This window comes from Hippoglossus stenolepis, chromosome 15 (assembly GCF_022539355.2).
Source record: "Hippoglossus stenolepis isolate QCI-W04-F060 chromosome 15, HSTE1.2, whole genome shotgun sequence".
Lineage (NCBI taxonomy): Eukaryota > Metazoa > Chordata > Actinopteri > Pleuronectiformes > Pleuronectidae > Hippoglossus > Hippoglossus stenolepis.
In genome coordinates, this window is record NC_061497.1 from 10,727,810 (window position 1) to 10,744,974 (window position 17,165).

General features: G+C 40.3%; 2 protein-coding genes across 3 annotated transcripts in view; one reads left to right on the forward strand and one right to left on the reverse strand.

Moving 5' to 3' along the window:
* The window catches only part of LOC118121938 (sodium/potassium/calcium exchanger 3), a 37,211-nt gene extending 31,761 nt beyond the window's left edge, over positions 1–5,450 (forward strand). Inside the window, exons 12-17 of the mRNA XM_035178222.2 lie at positions 15–252; positions 398–564; positions 725–839; positions 924–1,036; positions 1,169–1,234; positions 1,835–5,450. Coding sequence (XP_035034113.1) covers positions 15–252; positions 398–564; positions 725–839; positions 924–1,036; positions 1,169–1,234; positions 1,835–1,945 — 810 coding nt within the window. The 3' untranslated portion in view covers positions 1,946–5,450. The remainder of the gene's footprint in view (positions 1–14; positions 253–397; positions 565–724; positions 840–923; positions 1,037–1,168; positions 1,235–1,834) is intronic.
* A 760-nt stretch (positions 5,451–6,210) lies between these two features.
* dpf2 (double PHD fingers 2) lies at positions 6,211–16,881 on the reverse strand. 2 transcript variants are annotated; one of them, XM_035178223.2, is made up of 12 exons: positions 16,764–16,881; positions 14,903–15,063; positions 14,435–14,542; positions 14,026–14,204; positions 13,840–13,932; positions 12,869–12,950; positions 12,356–12,397; positions 10,129–10,266; positions 9,873–10,004; positions 9,669–9,781; positions 9,488–9,569; positions 6,211–8,600 (listed from the first exon to the last, which is right to left on the reverse strand). In XM_035178223.2, the coding sequence occupies exons 1-12, from the start codon at positions 16,793–16,795 to the stop codon at positions 8,518–8,520; spliced, it is 1,245 nt and encodes a 414-aa protein (XP_035034114.1). In that variant the 5' UTR covers positions 16,796–16,881; the 3' UTR covers positions 6,211–8,517. The 2 variants fall into 2 exon arrangements, with proteins under 2 accessions (XP_035034114.1, XP_035034115.1); XM_035178224.2 differs by lacking the exon at positions 12,356–12,397.
* Positions 16,882–17,165: the final 284 nt, after the last annotated feature.

Consider the following 17,165-nt stretch of genomic DNA (forward strand, 5'->3'; position numbering starts at 1 on the left):
CTCTCCTCTTACAGAGACAGAGGCTGATCCGGACTTCGAAAAACCAGCGAGAGAGCGAGGCGAGCGCCGGGTCGAGAGGCGGGTCGACCAACAACAGTCTGAAGAGGACGGGCTCCTGCACTGTGGAGAACGGAGGAGGGAGGCCGGGGATAGTGGAAGCAGAGGTGGGAGACAAGCCGGGGGTCGAGGTGTGTCAGCAAGAGGAGGAGGAAGAGGATGAATATGGGATTTTCAGTCCTGTGCGGATACCAGGTGAGAAAGATCCAAACCTTTCTTAAATAGATCAGAGTAGTTTAATTTATTTGTTCACCTGTTGAATCCCTCAAACTCGAGCCGGCTGATCACTTCACATGATTAAATCCCTGATCCTGTCGGCCCCGGCTCTCGTTCTTCACAGGTGGCTGCTGTGCGAGGGTGAAGTGGGTGATCACGTGGCCTCTGGGCCTCCTGCTCTTCTGCACTGTGCCTAACTGTATTCAGCCACGCTGGCACCGCTGGTTCATGGTCACCTTCGTGGCCTCCACCCTGTGGATCGCCATCTTCTCCTACTTCATGGTGTGGATGGTAAGGAGGCAGGACCTAAGCACTGCACAAAGGGATTATGTGTCACCTTAAAATGTTCCCTCGGCCTACACTGTATTGTGAAAAGCTGCCGTTACCATATAGCACAAGCAGCACAACATCACTCCTGCAGCTCTGTATAGCTGAATTCTCATTTTATCAGGTCACCATCATCAGCTTCACACTAGACATCCCAGACTACATCATGGGAATAACCTTCCTGGCAGCAGGAACCAGCGTGCCGGACTGCATGGCGAGCCTGATTGTAGCACGACAAGGTAAAGAAAACAGCGTGCAACTTATTATTCTATATCTCTGAGTCCTTTTTCCATGTTTCAGTCACGTTTCCTGTCTCTTCTCAGGCATGGGCGACATGGCGGTGTCAAACTCCATAGGCAGCAATATCTTTGACATCCTCCTGGGTCTGGGTTTCCCCTGGGCTCTGCGCACCCTGGTGGTGGAAAATGGATCAGCAGTATGCACTAACTTTATCCCTCCACAATACAAATCATTGTTACTGGTGTCTTCATGCACGTGACAGAACTTTTGGATTGTCACGTCTGTTCGAGGTCATAAAATGGTGACACTTGTCGTTTTTTCCTCACAGGTCTTCATAAATAATAAAGGACTGGTGTATTCTGTCGTCCTGCTGCTGGCCTCTGTGTTTCTGACAGTGAGTGATCACAACACACCAAACATTGCTCTATAAATGATTAATAACTGACAAATAAAATGTCTAAAACTCTAAAGCCCGATCGATATGGATCTTTGGGGGTTCGATACTGATTGCTGCGTGTCTTCCCCTGCGTTCCCCCATTCTCTCTCTTGAACTGTCCTGTCCGCAAAGGCAAAATGACCCAAAAATGTCTTTCAAAAAATAAATTAAAGAAAATAAATGCACATCTTTTCTGTAGAGTTTATTCCGTTTATTCCGTTTTCACAGTGTCGATATAGATGTGTCTGTGAAATGCTCATATCAGGTTGGTATTATCGGCCACCCAATACATTGGCTCCTATAAATGCAACCCTGATATTCCCTAGATACTTTCCAGGTCATAAGTTGAGTGTTAGAGGGAGAGAGCTGATTTAAATTTGTTTTATTTATTTTTAATATTTTGTAAATGCTGTTGAAATAATTGAAATTAATCTTATTATTATTATAAGAAGTCTTATATTTCTAGATTTACAGGATAATTTCTTTCAGAATTTGGTTAAAAGCTGTTCAGGTGAATCTTTTCGTCTCTCCCTCACCACTGTGTCTTCCCCCCCGCAGGTGATGAGTGTTCACCTGAACCACTGGAAGCTGGATCGTCGGCTGGGTGTGGGCCTGTTGTTTCTCTACGCCATCTTCCTGCTCTGCTCCATCCTCTTCGGGCAGATGTGAGGCCTTGATGGGTCAAAGGTCGAGCCCTGTCAGACAAACGCACCGAGTACCTACCTGGCTACGACACGTACTTTCCCAAAGCCAAAACAAAAGAGTGACAGCGTTGATGTGTTCCTTGTGAGAGTGTGTGTGTGTGTGTGTGCACCTCCGTAAGATTCGTTAGAGTAACACATACAACTACACACAGACACACACTGAAATCTTTTATCAATAGCACAGTTGTTTTTTCTTTTTCCTCCTTTTCGTGCAGTGCAGTGTTGGGAAGTCTTTAATGTGTCAGATCAGGAAACTAACTGTTCTGGTCGTAGTTTGGTTGTTGCACACTGTTGTGGCTGTGCACTGATATTTGTTGATATTTATAAATCCTAAGTGGGCAAAAAATTTCAATTCTGTAACAATGTGACATTATACTTCATATAATTTTAATACACAAAAATTAATTAATTTCAAAAGAATCAGCCCTGCGTCCTGTTAAAATTAGCTACAAATCTAAACTGCTCTTGCTTGATAATGAATTATGTGTTATCAGTATTTCATTCAACACCCTTTGAGGCATTGACAAACTTATTATTGATTATCACATTCATCGTTAATGTCCCATGCATTGTGAAGGTCTTAATGACACAAAGGTCCGGTTCTGTCAGGGACCGTCCATGCAGCTCTTCTCCTCCGTCTACTGTTCACTTTATTTATTTCTATGTTTAATGTTTGTGTTCTGAACGCTGCTACAGCCGAGCAACTCATCTACGGACCATTAAAACGTTTATTGACAACACAAGCAAGTTCATTTTAACAGAGTGATATATTATCACCTACGCCAAGGAGGTTGTGTTTTTCAGCCCTGTCCGTGTGTTTGTTTGTGAGCAGGATTACACGAAAATAACAAAAAGGATTTCCACGAAACTTTGTCTGAGGATGAGATACGGGTCAGGAAAGAACCCATTAAATTTAGGTGCAAATACATTGTGAGATAGGAAAACATTTTTATTGATTTCCCAGGAAATAATTTGTGGATTTTGATGAAAACCATAAGGCACATTTGGGGAACTAATATCTGTAAGTGTGTAAAATTTGGTGCAGCTTGTTTGAATTTGTTGGGCCTCTAATTTTCCTGAATCTCATTCTGCAGTAGTAAAGGGTTACCCCTAACTCTAGGTAATGATTTACTCGTGCAGTTTTAAATGAGACTAGCCAATAAAAAGCTCCACTACAGGCGACAGCCCAGAACTAAATAAGTTGGGAACCATAATGTGACAGGATTCATCAGGCGGCTGTGATGACTTTTATTTAACTCAATAAACATCTTTCCTCCAAAGATGTAAAAAAAAAAAAGTGATACTTAAATACTTTGTCAACCATCAGATTATCAACTTGTCTGTGGACCTTGGGTTTGAATATGTTTTTGAATGTACACCCTGGCTGTGGAAATATTTACATGCATTGAAATGTAGCAGCAAAGAACCTGTGAACACACGACGAGGATTTTTTTCGCTGTGCAGCAAAGGGCACTGTGTATGTGCCAGAGGACTTTTAGAACAGAAACACTGATGTGAAAAATGCACATTATTGTGAGAATATTTAAACGATTTTTGACTCATTACCTAGAAGCAAGTATTGGTACAGGTTAGTGTATGTAAGAAAAAGGATTAACCTATTGTTACAGTATTTTTTAGGAGGTCTTATTACTACGAAATGAATATAATGTACTTCTTTGAGTGTCACGGACTTTGAGTGCAGGTTAGTTGTAAAACGTCACGTTTAGGTACGACAATCGATGTTCGTATTGTTTCTTGTACATTTAAAGAGATTTTAGTCACTTTGGTGGAACATTTTTACAATGAGCACAAACTCGTATCAGCGCACATGCAGAAAAATAATAATAAACTATAAAACTATATATTTATACTGTGTGTGTGTGTGTGTGTATTATAGCAAATAATGCTGCATCTTCCGCACATATATATAAACCAGCTGCTTTTCTGTTCTGCAGAGAAAAAACATTTCATTCCTGTTGATAAAAATGTGTTTTTAGGTTTTTTGATGACGACGATGTGCTGTCAGTTTTTGGTATTTGCTGTTGTTCAACCCATGAATTTAAAATCTGTTCCACCAAAGGGATGAGAGATTTTTTTTTTTGGATGGCTGTATAATTATGATTGTCTACTTGACTTAACACTTTGTACCGTTTGTAAATGTTCAAATAATTGACATAGTTTTACAACAAATGTCTGACAGAGACTAGATTTGTGCTGTTTTTTGATATTTTTTAAGAAACTACATATTGTTAACCTGCTTGTGAATTATAATTATCATAACAGAAATAATAGATATTTTGTCACTTTGCTTAGTGGAACATGAAGACGTTAACTTTGTTATGAATTCTACTGCAGTTGTGTATTTTCATATTTGAATCTTTTCACCGTGACGTTTTTCTTTTATTTCAGTGTTGACTCATCGACATATTCAACCTCATGTCTCCTCGTTTCCTGTGAGGGGAAACACAGAAAATGAGACTCCGGTTTACAGGTTGAAATTAAGTAGAAAATAGTTTTTAACTGTTTTAAAAGAATCTTCAAATTTACAAGAGTTTAGTTTTTCTTGTTTCAGTTTATTGAAACTATTTCAATTGGACACATACCAATTAAATACTTTCCCCTTTTCATACTAAATTGTCACAAAAACATGAATAGTTTTTTTCCACTGTTCATTCTTTCTTTTTTAGAGACACAATTCAAAAGTGTAGTTCAATTTAAACACACTTTACTTCCCAATAATGCATCTTAATGTGTTTTCAGGGTAACAGATGACCTTCAAAATGTCAGATCCAAAAAAGGAAAATGAGATCATTATCCTGTCCGACACAAGATGCACTTTTCTACTTGAAGCAAGACAGAAAACGTTTAATAAAGTGTTGATAAGTTGATGGACAGAAAGTTAACTGACAGTTATTCTGATCAATCAATTAATTATTTGAGTTATACATCGAGAAAAATTGCAGAACAGTCACTTGTCAAAGCAAAAGGAGGATTTGGCATTTTTCTCTTTGAGTGTGTGAAACAGCCATTACACAACACTGGGTAATTTATTGAGGAAAAACGATTTAAGGTTAAAAGTTAATGAAAATAATCATTAGTTCCCTTCTTTTAAGTTGGCATTTTTGGGAGTTCATTTTTTAATTTTACCTTAAGAAGAGACAGTCTTCTCACATCCTCATTATCCGTCTATGTCATTGTGCCAGGTGAGGACTTACATACTCAGCTGTTAGGGTAGTAAGGAGTTGTTGTGTTTAAATCTAGTAATAAATTCAATACACTCTTTGTGGCGAAAGAGGGACACAGCAGCAGAACTTCTTGGGTTTCACGGCTCGCAGAGGACACTGCGTTTGTTCTGCTGCGACCTTGGAACTGACGATGTGTTCCCAGTTTAAATTTATTGATTTAGAGGTCGTATTGGATCATAGAAGACTGTTGTATCTTGAGTGCAATAAAAAAATGTGCAATAACAATTCATCTCCTGGTATTTTCTCAAGATAGCACTGATGATGAGACAGACGGCATTTAATCCTTGAGCGCCATCTATTGGAGTAAGATGCAAAAAAAACATTTGTGTTGAACAAAATTGTCTGAATCTCAATAAGGACTCAAGCACTGAACCCTCATGGACTTAACTGACAAGTGACTGATTGTGAGAAGCAGCAAGTTTGGATCTTCTATCTTATAGTCTTACTTTCTTTACAGCCGTGATGTTTGAGGGACCGTCTGCCTGATTTCAAGAGAAGATGATTTTTTAAAATAATTAGTTTACTTGTTTCTTGGAAAAATAACTACACAAAATCTGTCTATGAATCAACTTGGAGCTGTGTTCATACTTCTATCTTGTAATATCAACTCCGGGATTGGTCGCTCCTTCCATGCTTATTTGTTTATTGTTGCGTTATCGTTCGGTTTGTTTACCAACATCACAATGCGATGAACTGTGGGTAAATCCCTTTGGTAAAATCTGGAGAAATGCCGACTTACAGTAAGTGTGTGAGAGAGTCAAATAGTCAAATAGTCATCCATTTGACTATTTGACAGTGGGACAGATCAGAGCCCTCACTGACTTACCAGGAATGTGCCTTGTGTCCTTGAGGGTGGACATTGGACCTGGGTCATTGCCTCATCAGCAAACGGGATGTTTGCACTTACGATTTTTTAATTAGATTTTTCTATGTGTCTCCCATGCCGTGGTCCAATCCTCACAAACGAAACAAACACTACAGCAAGTTATAGTGCTTAGTATTTTATTTTCCTGAAGACAAATTTCGTACAATTACATTCCATTACAATCCAAAATGAAAGTCCAACCAAAGAGAATTCACCTACCGAGTAAACCTATGAACCTTTTCAAACATTTTTTTGTTTTGAACAATTCTCTCCCAAAGCTAGAAACCAGAAAACCATACTATGGTATTGAACAGAATTATATATAACATGACAACAAAAGGTGAACTTCCTTGTTTCTCACTTCTGTCTGAACGCAGCCTAGAAATTGCATTGGTCCATCATTACTTAACCATTCAGTGTTGAAGGTGCCGCTCCATAGTTTGCCTCTAATCACATTACGGGCTTTGCTTCTCGTTTCGAGGTTTGGAAGAGAGCGGCTCAGTCCATCACAGGATTAACTAGAAAGCAACTTCCACCTAAGTCCCAAAATGTCCCACACATCAGGTTTGCAAACATCGATGAGTACAAAAACAACCCGCAAGAATATTCTAGTAGCCCCTGTCTCTACATAACTGTAAGTTCAAAACGTGATGAGAAAAGAAACCAAGATATATTTGTGTAATGCTTTAGTAATTGTTAGTTGGCTATTGAAACGACATGACAGCATGGTTAATTATATTACACCACTTCCCAACACCTTCACCGACCTAACGCTGAGACGACTACGAAGCGTATGAGAGTGCAGATGTTTGCTGAGCATGCACTTGTTTTAAATGTAGAATGTGCAGATACTGAAGCAAGATACTGCTCCGTTCATTACTATCCATCCGTCGGCCATTAACCGATCTATCTACAGCATGTTTCAACATGTGTTTAAATACTATTTCTCTTTGAGGTAAAGTAACTGCTTTAGCAGTTCAGCCACACATTTTGCTTTAAGCCTTGCCACAGAAGGAAACCATTGCATAATAAATCTATGAAAGCAGTGACAAAAACAGCTGTCTTTCCATAGGACGAACACATCTTCATATATGTCTACTATATGGAGCCACCATCCACAATTTCTGTCACAGTTGCCTTGTCTGTAATCATTTCTGAGATAGAAAATTTACAATATCGCACATTATAGCCTGAACAGACTGTATGTGAGTCACTCTCATCCTGGCATATTGCTTTACATTGTCAGCAGGTGACCATCTGCGTGGTCGCATAGTCCTCAGTTACATACAAATAATCTAGTGGTGTCACATCTGCAGATATTGGATATTGCATGAATAGCGAACTGCTAGAACACAGCGATGAAGACTTTTTATCCATGAACCTGGCTGATAATGAAAGTAGATTTCATTTTTGATTTGACTAGAATTATCATCACAACTTTTGCACGTCTGTCAGGAAAGGGCCAAGTGTGCAGACTGAAGTCAAGTATCAGCTTGAACTGTGCAGCTGCAGGAGTTTTGTCAGCAAAGGCCCCAAAGCCTGAATGAAACATGCACGTCAGTGTGTCCTTGTGCGTCCTCTTGAACTCTGTGCATCTCGAGCCACCAGCAGCCAAGAGTCAACAACCAGATTCAAGTCTAACCTGCCATCCCTGAAGTCCTTCAGCCTTTGGAGCCACTTTGACATGCATGTCAGGGTTTCTACTAGTCGTCCCTGTTTGGGTGTGTTTGTGTGTGTGCCGGTGGATGAAATGGAAAGTCTTTTGCAGTCTCAGCAGATCCCTTTGACTCTACACAGTTAATCATCAAATATCAGCAGTGCCACAAAAAGAAAAGAAATGGTTATGGATTTTTCCATAATGATGGGATGGACACTAATATAAAGACTATTACATGACCATTCTTTTTCCAATCTGTACATACTTAACACTATTATATACCATAGAAATATATAAATACTATAAAACGTTTATTTTTTCACGATGAGCAAGCATTGGCATGCTTATTTAATCCAACAAGCTCTATTTCTGCTCTAGTCATGAATCCAGTACACTGCAGAATAGAGACAAGGGTTTAGCAACTTTATATCTGTGTATGTGTAGAAAGGCTGAACAAGAAGTCATATTTTGCTGTTTATGCTGTGAATCCAAAAATTCAGCACTAATCAAATTGGCTATGTGGCAAAGAGGTGAAAATAAAAATCTCTTGGGCTAATTCTGAGCTTGTAACTGTGTAACAGTCATATCTGAAGCTAAGTGAGACCTGTTTGGTAAGGTGTACTTCCCTTTTCACAATTTTTTGCCCGTTCTGAGCACACTCCCTCTGAGGTCAGCTTGTCAGGGGGAGCTCATCATCGGTGTTGAAGGGTAAATCACACTTTTGCTGCTGGGACGGTTGAGTGATGAGTGTGTGCGGGCAGGAACGGCCATCACGAGGGTGGGGCGTTCTGGTTCTGGTAGATGGACGCCTTGTCTTTTAACAGTTCCAGACATAGATGACAGCTCCAGCTCCCTGAGTGAGAACACAGAGGAATGTTTAGTGTCAGAGATGGTTTAACACAGAGTTTGGCTAAATGTCATTCTGTATGTCCTTGAGCTTCAGGCAGCAAGGACGTCCACTGACTGGTTCATAGAGGAAAGACATCCCGTCAGTATGGATCCATGATGAACCTTTCAGACATATTGGTATTGGTCTTTATGTATTCTGATATGTGCCAATAAAAAAACCTTTTTAGAAAATATGTGATTTATTTTTAAATTGTGTAAAAAAAAAGAATTCTTGATTGAAAGTTCTAAATATTTGGTTGTATTTGTGTTATATTTTTAATTATAGCTTTCAATAATAAAGTTTATGATTAAAAACATTTTTCACTTTTCATTTATACTATTTCAAATATCTTTGACAACTGCCTAACTAATTTTACACTCTATTAAAAGGAAAATACAGGTTTCATAGAAAACTATTTTCCGGCCGAGAGGTTATTTTTGTGTCTGTGTTTGTTTGTTTGTTACTTAGTGGAATTACTCAAAAACTGATTTCCATTTAAATGTTTTGGTTTTGTTAACATGGCGAGATAACTCATTAGTGGAGTTATGCGTTCTCAAAGAAACCTTGTAGTTCTTAAATGGAGCTGTTGAAAACTAACAACTTGGTTTTGTCACATTAATGTCAAAATCCAACATTTTCAAATGTACCAACACTTTAACAAGTAGCTCATACATTTTAGTTACAAACTATGAATAATAAGTACAAACAGTCAGTGCTGACTCAGTAACACAAGTAGACGAGTTTCAGTGTTGTCCGACCTGAGGCTTTCAGGGTGTGATAATGTTCTAAATCATGTGCATTCATTATTTTCTACTGAGCGGAACACTGTTTCTTTCATGCAGTTCACTCACCCTCTGGAGGCTCAGACATGGGTGGGTTGAGACAGTACATGTGATAGCCTCGATCGCAGTCGTCACAAAACAGAAGCTGATCCTGGAAAGAAAGAGATGACGACAACAAACACTTGAGCCTTCGGCCCAAACAACCCAGAGTTTAGCATGCACTGTAACGTCTGATAGTAGGTGAACTCACGTCATTCTCCGAGGTGCCGCAGATGTTGCAGCACTTGCACTCTATGCACTGCCAGCGGTACGTCTTCACAGCGGCCATCATCACAGAAGTGAACTGCAGGCAAGACGGGTGGCCTGCATTGAGGAAAATTGTGTTATCACTTTATCTATGCAGATGTAACAGTGGGATTATTTGTGTAAACAATTTTCCCTCTCTAGAACGTACCTGAGCGTCCGCAGTCGGAGCAGGACACCAGCTCCTCTGACTGACCAGTCTTGTGGTTGGTTTTGGAGTCTCCCAGGCAGAAATCACAGTACTTATTAGGCAACGCGAGACCATCTGGGCCTTTCTTGGGAGCTGAGAAGCAAAATTAAAACACCCAGAGAGCATCAGTAATAATAACAAGGAAACATACAGTACAAGACAGTCCAGTTGTGCAATAAACCCAGCAGCTTAAAAATGAAACCTCTGTTTCACTTACTTTTCGGCTCATCTGGCAGCGGCCTGGCAGGCTCGTTGATCTCCACCTCCTCCTTCCCCTCACCCTCCTCCTCAGCCAGGTGGGAGTGGGCGTAGTGGTAACTCAGGCCGGGGCGGTTCTTGTAGCGCTTCCCACAGACTGCCACCAACAGCAGAAACACAACATGTATGAAAACAATGAAAGCATGAGTAACGTCCAGGTTGTACAGAGTCAGCGGTTACAGGAGGGTGACTAATGGAAAGGATGACTGGTCCCTCATGGTGCTTGTGTGATATTTTTCACTTCTGACCAATAAACACTGCAAGTCCTGCTGAAAGTAACAGAAACACCTGCTGTTATTGTTTATTTCCCTTCATCCAGATTGTTGAATCTTTTATGACGATCCGAAGACTTGCTTTAAGAACCAGAGCGCTGCAGTTTCCTACTTCAAACATAACTATGCTTACTGTACACGAGAAGGGTCTATTCAAACTTTTAACTATTCTAGTTTAAAATCAGTGACATAATAGTTATTAATAAATAATGTGTCAACATTTTGTGGTGGAAGCAGCGACCAAGATATATTCAAGTCTAAAACTGTTTATCTAAACAGACTGTAAAGACCCTACAGACAAATATGACCAGACTTAATGTGATTTCTGATCTCTCTGCCCTCAGATACTGAAATAGTGTAACAATCTAACCAAATTCATCTATTTTAATGTGGCGAAGTGATGACGTATGACAAACCAAAGAAATCGTGGTATTTAAAGAATCCTGAATAGGTTTTATATGCTATGTACAAAATAAACATTATTTGACTCATACTGTACACTGCTGCAGTGTTGTTTTAGCTCTTGGTCGGCCCCTAAAAAAGAAAAAAAGAAAAACAATATGCTCTGATTGGTCAGCTGACCCACTTTCTTGTGATTGGTCAATCACTTAGAGTGTGTGTCAGAAATGCCATGCCTCCTGATCAGCTGTAACCTCTAACCATAGTAACAAGGATGATGGCCTAGCTAACCAGTAGGTGGCCACGTTACTTGATATTTGGGGACATAGACACTTAAAGGAAAAAAGCGAGCAATGCAAACAAAGCATTCAAGGCGGTTCTCGATGGGAGAAGACTGGGGCAGAATTTTACATGCAAACAAAACTGTATGACCTGAAAACATAATAAAGACACAATGATATATGTTGGCATGTACTAATATTCGAGGTGAAGAAGTCTGGGGTTACTGCAAAGGTGAGCAATCTTTATGACACTGGTCTTAACAAAGTAACTGACGTGCAGTATCTCACTAGTGTTAACTTAAATTGAAATGTATTTGTATTTTGTATCTATCTTTCTAAAATTATTTGTAAGGGTAAATGACCTCAGCTCCATACCTTCAATATTAATGTTTCTGATCAGTTTCTACCATCAGAGGTGGAAGGAGAGGCCAATGGGATAGTGTGAGGAGGATTATTTGACTTTAGGGAGGACAAAGACGCCACTGTGAGCAGCCGTCGTCACAGGGGGTATGTGAGGTCTGTCATAAGATAACACCCGAGGACAAAGTACTTCTTCTTTCACTACCATAATTTTCTGATTTCATTCCCTTAAAGCCTTGTGCTCTGTTTCTTCTAACTGCCATCTAAAGGAATAAGAACTCTATGGGACAGTTTTCTCCAGAGCATCTTTTTGCAGAAGAAACAGTGAGTCTCATGCCAATAGATTGTGAGGTGGCATAAAGACATGAAAGAATATTCCCCAAAGGTCAAACTGACTCAAAAGCACAGGCAGCAGTTCACGCTAAAACATGAAACACTGAATAAAACCTAACAGGGTGCAGGTGTGGTGAGAAGGAAGAGGAAAAAGTATAAAGCAGTCAAATTGAACATATTAAATAACAAGACAAAAGACAAAGCACAGAGAGGGAAAAAAAGGAGCAGAAGCAAGACTCTAGATTATCTAACTCTGTGGGAAGTAAAAAAAAAAAAGAGTTCATCTCTTACCGGCTGCAACTGCTCATATATTTGTCTGATTAGAGACGACAGCTTAAACAGGGTGTATAATAACAGTGTTGACCTGAATCTAAATCTAGTTAATTACATTTAAGTAAAGGGTCTAGAACAAAACTTGTATCCAATGTACTGAACTACAAAAGAGGGCAAATCTACTTGGTAACAGACAGAAATGAAAAAACAGGCAGTGAAGACGAAAGACAAGGCAGACAGGAGTAAAAAACAAATGAGAGAAATATACCTCTTTCAGAAGGTTTTGAAATATGCTTTTGTTTGATAGTGTCTGAAAGAGAGAAGAGAAGGAGAAGAGAGCAGAGACAGAGACTCAGAGAAATAAGATCATAGACCGACAGGGAAGTGCAGCTGAAAGTGAAAATGCTTCATAAAGAGAAAAAAAGAGATCACATCAAGCAAGTACACAGTTTGACAAAACCGAAGAAGTCAAAAGAAACATCCCCTCCCCCCCACACATGAAAGATTTGAGATGCAAGTATAAGAGAGATTTGATATCCTGATGACAAACAGAAACAGCTGAGCTAAACTGAGACTAGCTTTAGAGATGCTCAGATACAGGAAGTCTAAAAGCAGAAGGGAATAAGGAGGAGGACAAGAGAAAAGGGAGAAGCTGTAAAGGCGGATGATAAAGAATGAGGTACTGGGGCAAAGTCTTGCTTGATTAGATTACAAACATTACAGCTATTAACATGTCTTTAACTTGAGTTCACATGTTCTGCTCTCCACCAGCATGACTCACTGTCACAGGCGAACGGCTTGTCCCTGTCCTCCTGTGCTGCTGTATCCAGCTTCTTCCTGGTGCTGCTGCCCACTCCTCGACCCTGAGGACAGACACATTAGAGTCAACAGTCGGGCCGGTTTTAAACACAAACTCATTAACATTAATTGCAGTTTTTCTTATTCTTAAATCCCAGAATTGATCTTTGCATTTTCTCAATAAACAACAAATGAACTAAATGTTGTGTATGCAGTGTTTACTTGTTGTGAGTGGTACACAATGATGTCATGGTTTTGGGAACGAGTGTATTTTCATACACTATACAATATACTGTATGATTTATAAAATGTCTACAAATTGAATTATTTTCTAAACAGGTATTTTCCGCTCAGTATACAAAAAATAAACCATAACATCCATTTACAAACAACTACAAACACTCAAACAAGCATGCTGGGTCAGCAGGTAGCGATAAAGTCTACATCACTCGTTTCTCAAATACCAGAGAATAACACAGTGAGCATGCTGAGTGAGCTTAGGTCTTAAGTTATATTGGGTGAGGCTAATGCCTGTGAATGCCGGTAATGTGGGGCAGTTATGTTAAATTTAGCTTTAAACTTGTAATTAGCCCTAACAGTGCTACTCCATCATAGAGAAACCGGTATATAGCCACCATTGTATCATTGCACCAGTCTCCACTCAAATTCTGGTGAAGTAAGAAAGTGTTCAGTAGATTTCAGACACTAATTTCTAATTTAGTATTAGGTGGATTGTGAATTTGAATACACCCCATGTCAGTAGCTGGTAGATGTTTGCATTTTAAAAAGTATATATCCCATCCTGGTATTTACATGAGAGAATCTGACTGGACTTTGTGAATTGAAATTGAATTGGGAGATCAGAGCTGATATGTGTAAACCCAAATGCTGTGACACACATGGAGTTGATGGACTTATTGAGAAGGTGTATCCATGTCCGAAGATGTTATTTACCTTCCCTTTCCCTTTGCCTCTTCTTTTAGGTGTATCTTCCTCATAATCTTCATCGTCTAGGTCGTCCAGGAAGTCGTCAGGCTCGACGATTTTCTGTGTTGATGCAATAAGAGAATGAGGCAAATAGTTGTTAAGTAAAATTACTTTCTTAACTCTAAAGCTAGCTTGTGCCTAACGCCAAAAAACCTTTCTGATCCGAGCTGCAGGGTTCAAGACTCCAGTGTAATCACTCGTGTTTGAATCTTCTTCAGACCCTCGGATCTCTGTGGTCGTACGTTTGTCCAAGGAGTCCCCCTTCAGCAGGGCCTCCAGGCTGCTGCCGTCCGACGACAACACAGTATCCTTCTTCACTGTTAAATCCACCTCTATGAATACAACAAAGACACAAAGATGCAAGAAGAAAAACTAAACGTTGGAATACTTGTAGTGCCCCTGCTTGTGATATTGACGGACTAAGTCACATTTCAATATAAAAAAATAATTACAAATGATTTGATTAGCCCATAAAATTACATAAACAACTACTTTTACAGCCTTTCATAAAGATGACACGGTACAGTGAGCTAAGCAGAGCTAAATTATGTCATGTCAATACCTGACTTGACAGAAGGGAAGACAAGTCGTGGGTCGTCTGGAGGATGAGATCGCCGTTTCTTCCTCCACCTCCTGGAGGGGTAGGTGTAGAGCTGCCCTGGCGCTATGCCTGAGGGACAGCAGAACAGATCCATCAACACAACAATCAATACTTAAATATAAAATCTCTCTCTAAATCTATTTTTCGGTTTTATTAAAAAAGGCATGTGGGTGTAGCTAGATTATATGCATTCACACTTTAGCTTGTTGTATGAATGTATATGACTTATTTTCCTCAAATATTCACTCTACATACATTTTCCCTCCGTTTTGTGCCATATAATTTACTCACCATCTTTCCCTTTCACCCATTCATTCAACTCTTACCTCTCTTAAAACACTTGTGGAGTATAATAATGACTGCACGTGAACTTCATGTTCTAGGTCTTAACCTTAGACCATGTTCCAGTGAACCTGTTTTGTATCTCACCTGGTCCCCTGTGTCTCTTCTCCATCCAAATGTAGCAGTTGCTCTGAGCTACGCCGGTCTGCGAGTCGAGGAACGGCATCCGGACACTCCTCTCAGCACAGAGCCTGGCGTTGTAGTTGTGACATTGCTCCATTGCATCTCTGTAGTACTGCTCCCCGAGCCTGACAGAACAAAACCAGAGTCAGACACCGGTTAAAAGACAAATCAGCAGGCTACTCCACAAAGAGAGAGGAGCTACTTCGAACTTCTGAACCCCTCTGACAGTTTCTGTGGTTGTGCTGCCACCTTAAGCTCACGCACCAGACAATGTCTATGTACTTCAAACGGAAATAATTTGAGAGAGTGCCACAGCAGGTTCCCCGTTTGTTGGTACATCAACAATAAAAAGCCTGGTCGTCAGCACAGTCAAAAGTGAGCTGTGTTTTCATCATAAATAAAGTCAAACAGACAAGGTTTTTTCTTTTTCCCTGTCAAGATTTATAAAGTCTTCCTTCAAGTGTGGCGAGCAGGTTAATGACGGAGACCTTACAGGGGGCACTGGAGCAAGGCAATGGATCAGCTTACATCGTGACCTCCACCAAGGAGGTTATGTTTTCACCTCTGTCTGTTTGTTGGTTGGTTTGTGTTTGATTGTAAGTAAGATTACTCAAAAACTACAGAACAGATTAGCACAACACTTGGTGGAAGATTGTGGTATGAGTCAGGGAAGAACATTTTTCATTTTGGTGCATCATATCCAAATATTATGTTTTGGTGTATGTATATACCTCTTACATAGTGTGTATATGATGATGGTCATACATACATATCTTACTTTATTACAACACTATTGCTACTGTATAATTACTTCTATTGCCATTATTATAACATTACGCTGTTCCATTCTTATTATTGTTACTATGCTATAACAGTACATTATTAATAGTATGTAGCGTGTGCACTATTATAATTATTATTAACATTGCTGTTAACATTATAATCATTTCATCAGCATGTCATCACCACCATTCTTTACACAGTATCACGTGTACCTTTGAACCTTGTGTATATAATCTCTCATTCTGTCGTAGTATATTTACTTTAGGTATGCTTACTTTGTATTTTATTGTATTTTGATATATCTGGCTGCTGTGACAATTTAATTCCCCCTCCCCGGGGATCTATCATCTATCCATCCATCTAGTGTCATGGCACAAAGACATTTAAATGATCAGTGGAGAAGTAAACAGAGGAAAGTTTCAGTAGAAACTTAAATGTTTAGTTTGCACTCAACACAAACTGCAGGCAGCGGGAAATGGAAGCACGTTCTGAACCGGCTGGTGTGAGGCAGTGGAACCTTCAGACACTTCCGCAGAGTAAGTGCATGAGATGCAGAGCTGTCATGGATCTCCAGCGTGACACCGGGCTGAGAGGGTGAAGCGGGCTTTCATTCATTCTCCCCCGCGTGTCCGCTGACGACGTGGGCCACTACTACACTTCACTTTAGCTTGTTAGCGTGCGGTTAGCTGCTGCCCTCCACTGACGTTAGCCCCGAGCGTAGCAGGGAGCCGCGGACCTCCACAGACACAACAGGTGACTGGACGACCTCTGTGGACGTGTTTACTGATAAACAACAACACGGTCTGTCACACAGACTCGTCGGTGCCTGTTTGACAAACGTCAAACTGCGTGTTCGCTAACTTCCACTCCCACACCAGGATGTGAGCACACACGACGGCTCCCACAGGCTAACCCCACTAAGTCACTGTGGCTGAACTAAGCTAAGCTAAGCTAGCGACACGCCGGGTGGAGTGCGGGGGAGTCGCGGCGGTGTGCGCGCGGCAGGAGGAAGGTAAGGAAGGAATAAAAGTGCAGCACTTACAGTTTGACAACATTCTCAACAACAGCTGCCATCTTGCTTTGACACACGGGGGGAAGTGGCTCCGGGGAACTGTGCCCTCTGCGAGGACTTGCAGGCAACAGAGAGCGAGGAGCGTGGTGTCGGGAGCCCCCTGCTGGTACGGATGCGTCACTGCAGGAGTGGTCAAAGAGCTGCGATTCTGCAGCTGAATTATTCGTTTTTAATTTATTCAAAACAGGATGAATTATCCTCTAGTAGCACAACCTTAATCATGACCATACTAAAAAAATATGGTGCATGTTATACACAACATGCTTATTAAAGTGCTGCACAGCAAGTCTGAATTAAAACATGAAAAGACAATATTAAGCTGATACTTGTTTTCACGTGTGATCAAACTTCTTCTCTAGATCTAGGTGGACA